The 3,646-nt window shown below is 41.7% G+C and overlaps 1 protein-coding gene across 1 annotated transcript; it reads left to right on the top strand.

Annotated features, from left to right (window-relative positions):
- The first annotated feature begins 862 nt into the window (after positions 1 to 862).
- On the top strand, positions 863 to 1,472 carry LOC107575499 (zona pellucida sperm-binding protein 1-like). The gene is made up of 3 exons (XM_016261865.1): positions 863 to 1,047; positions 1,121 to 1,218; positions 1,286 to 1,472. The coding sequence occupies exons 1-3, from the start codon at positions 1,042 to 1,044 to the stop codon at positions 1,461 to 1,463; spliced, it is 282 nt and encodes a 93-aa protein (XP_016117351.1). The 5' UTR covers positions 863 to 1,041; the 3' UTR covers positions 1,464 to 1,472.
- Positions 1,473 to 3,646: the final 2,174 nt, after the last annotated feature.

Raw genomic sequence — 3,646 nt, 5'->3', positions numbered from 1 at the left:
TCCTTTAAGTGTCAACTGATTTAGTAATTTTAACTCAGATTTCTCTTTTTTTTTTTTTTGCAGTCATGTTTTACTAGAGAAAGTCTGAGGTCTGATCTTAAAGAATAAAAATCTGTCTGAGTTTCTCTTTAACTCTGTATTCTTCAGTGGTTTCAATAAACTTCACTTACTTACTTTAATGGAAGCTTATTTCCCCCAAGGAATGAAAGAGGTAGATTTGGAGAATAAAGTCAGCATCATTGAGATGTAAGCAAACTGTGAGATAGAAACTCACAATTTCTAGAAAAAAAGTTGCAATTACCTTTTTCATTTTCATTTTTTTATTCTGAGGTGGAAATAAGCTTCCATATATTTAAAGTAATTTACTGCTTAAAATAGTATTTCATCATATCTGTAAGAGCACACTTGTCTGCATGGAGTGGTAAGGACAACGGCATCAAAGGTGAAAATCTACATTTGGCAAGTTACAGTAACTTTTCTTATTTCAATCAGATTAGTAAAATATTTTGAATTCAGTTTAAGTTTGTGCACCAGTGGTTTCAGCAGCCAGCTCAACAGACTAATCAGCAGTTTCCTCAGAAGTTGCAGCAGCCAGTTCAACTGACTAATCAGCAGTTTCCTCAGAAGTTTCAGAAGCAAGTGACGAAGGCAGAGCCTTTGGACATATGTGCTGTAGCTGATTATGAGCAGATCCAATGTGGACAACCTGGTATCAGTGGTGCTGAATGTGAAGCTATCAACTGCTGCTTTAACGGACAGCAGTGTTACTATGGGAAGGCAGGTAAGAGTGTTGAGTTGCTGTTATGCTCCCAGTTAAACTTATCCTCAACATTAACCTGATCTTGTGCCTTCATTCCAGTGACTGTCCAATGTATAAGAGATGGTCAGTTTGTGGTAGTGGTGGCTAGAGATGTTACACTGCCTCGACTGAGTCTGGATTCAGTCCATCTACTGGGTGGAAATGACTCACCTTGCAGTCCTGTGGGGTCCACACCTTCCTTTGCTGTATACTAGTTCCCTGTGACTGCATGTGGTACAAGAATGATGGTGAGTAGCTGCTTATAGCTTTGTTCTTCATGGCCTATGATGGACTGGATGCCAACAGTGTTGCTATTTGCAGGAGGACAGCGGTTATGTGGTGTATGAGAACAGAATGACCACCTCATATGAAGTGGGGATGGGGCCGTTTGGTTCCATCACAAGGGACAGACATTTTGAGTAGGTGTTCTATGCTGTTAGTCGTTAATCTCTGACAAATGCTGTAAGCTCCCCGTCTGTTGTCCAGGCTTCTCTTCCAGTGTAGGTACTCTGGCACTTCTGTGGAAGCTCTGGTTGTGGAGGTCAACACTGTTCCTCCACCTCCACCAGTAGCTGCCCCTGGACCCCTCAGGGTGAAGCTTAGACTAGCCAATGGCCAGTGTGTTACCAAAGGGTGTGCAGAAGTTATGTTCCTAGTATCTTAAGACTCCAGGTTGCAGCCATTTCTGGTTAATCCCCAATGTAGTTCCTCAGGGGAAGAGGCCTTCATGTCCTACTACAGTGATGCTGATTATCCCATCACAAAAGTGCTGTGTGAGCCTGTGTATGTTGAGGTGCGCATTATGGGGAGGACAGCCCCCAACATTGTCCTGATGCTGGGCAACTTCAACCCCCAGTCCACTCCGTCTACCTCAGTGGGACCTTCTGGATGATGGGTGAGTGTAATGGCAGTGTATATCCTGCTAGTCTGGGAATTCTGACCTCCTTTTCCCTTTCAGATGCCCTTACCTGGATGATCGTTACCTGACCACATTGGTTCCAGTGACTGGATCATCTGGTCTTCACTTCCCAACCCACTAAAAGTGCTTTATTGTGAAGATGTTCACATTTGTGGATCCCACGTCACTGGCTCCTCTGCAGGAAACTGTATTGTGTGTGTGTGTGTGTGTGTGTTATTGTATTGACCTTGCAGGGTCTGACTCAGAACTTCTCTGATCAAATCAACATTTATTACGCAGTTCCTCCAGAGCTCGGCTGTGTTTGGCATTTAATGTCCTCTGGGCTGAGAATTGACTAACAACTCCGCTGTCCTTCTGTAGCTGCTAAAGCGCTTGTTTTGACATCAGCGCCCTCTAGCAGATGTGCAAGGATGTCATGAAGTCATTGTGGTTTTTGTAGTTGAGAGTTCTGATGATGTCTCTTTGGAACATTAAACCGTTATTCTTGGTTTTACATGTGAGTGAGAACAGTCGAGTTTATTTAACCAATCTTATTGTTTTTGGCTCAATATTTTGTAAAGGGAAACGTTTTTCCTGATGTAGTGTCTGGACCAATCATACACCATTTTTCATTTAACAACTAAATTATTCATTAGATTAACAAATGACAGACCCCTCACCCAATAAACATGCTGGGTGCCAGGATGTCTGTGACTGAACAGGCCTCTGATTCCATGGCGACCAATGCTATCACATCACTGGTTTTATTGCCCAAAGGATTGCCCAAAAGAAACTCACTACATTTTCCATAGGAAAGACAATGCGCAGTAAAAATCGACTCTTCTCTAATTCATAGGAAAACCTTTCTTTGAATGAACACGCATATTTTTCAGATCATTGTGTATGTTGTCTTATATTGTATACTGTTTTATGCAGGATTGTGATTAGAACCACTTGTTCATGTAATCTTACCTATATGTAATCCTACCATGTTTAGTATCTATGAATTCGTCTTCTGATCTAAATGTGGCAGGATGCATTGATTTATATAGGGGGTTGAGCACTAGTTAATTAGTAAATTGGAGAAAGGCACTAATCCAATGAGTTTACTATGACATACTGTGAGGACATGTAGTATAGTCTGTAGTCATCAACCTTAGCTGCCCAATCGAGTTATCTCATTCTAGGCTTCCTCTTCCACTTGTGGCAGGATGCATTGATTACATAGGGGGTTGAGCACTAGTTAATTAGTAAATTGGAGAAAGTCTTGTTAAAGTACTGGTATAAAAAGGGAAACATGTGCCACCCGGATGTGCGTCATCTAAGTGTTACCGGTTCTGTTTGCATGTGTATCGTGCCCAAGAGGTAAGAGCTGTAAGCTGCTAGGGATACGGTGGCTTGTGGCTGTTTATTTTGGATGACAAACCTTATTTTTCATTTTAGTGGACTGAGGAAATGCAGGGTGTGTAATAAACAGGTGCCTTGTTCCTTAAGTGTGTAAATCCGTGCGGCGGTCGTCATTTACGGAGGTATGGCCTTTTAATTGTGGCCCATTGTGTATGGGGTAAGTGTTTTGTAAGTAACTCTTTTTTTTTATTTTTTTATTTTTATTTTTGGGTTTGTCATATGTGTTTGCAGGTTTTTCTTTCGACGCCTAGTGCGTTGTGATGGGCTGACAGACTGCTGTAATTTCAATTCGCTGCTGCGGGTTGTGCGGAGTTGCTTCTCCTCCGTTTTGCACCGGATTGGGCTGCGTATTTCTCAAACTGTGATTAATGTCCAGATGTCTACTTTTCAGTGACCACTATGTTGGGGTTTTTCTGAGTCTTCTTTGTTGAATAGGGTGTTTTTTTTTCCCTTTAATTTGTTGCCGCCTGCTAAGGGTAATGCTCAAATGTGTATGTAATACTTGAGTACAGGCACATTTTTTTTGTGTGAGTATCAATTGG

Source organism: Sinocyclocheilus grahami, unplaced genomic scaffold (assembly GCF_001515645.1).
Source record: "Sinocyclocheilus grahami isolate Dianchi unplaced genomic scaffold, SAMN03320097.WGS_v1.1 scaffold2679.1, whole genome shotgun sequence".
NCBI lineage: Eukaryota > Metazoa > Chordata > Actinopteri > Cypriniformes > Cyprinidae > Sinocyclocheilus > Sinocyclocheilus grahami.
Note: the sequence above shows the minus strand (reverse complement) of the source record. Positions and strands in the feature narration are given on the sequence as shown.

Bases quoted from the DNA above. Each gene is read 5' to 3' on its own strand.
- LOC107575499 (XM_016261865.1), top strand. The intron at 1,219-1,285 runs GTAGGTGTTCTA...TCTGTTGTCCAG, and splicing joins ACAAGGGACAGACATTTTGA to GCTTCTCTTCCAGTGTAGGT.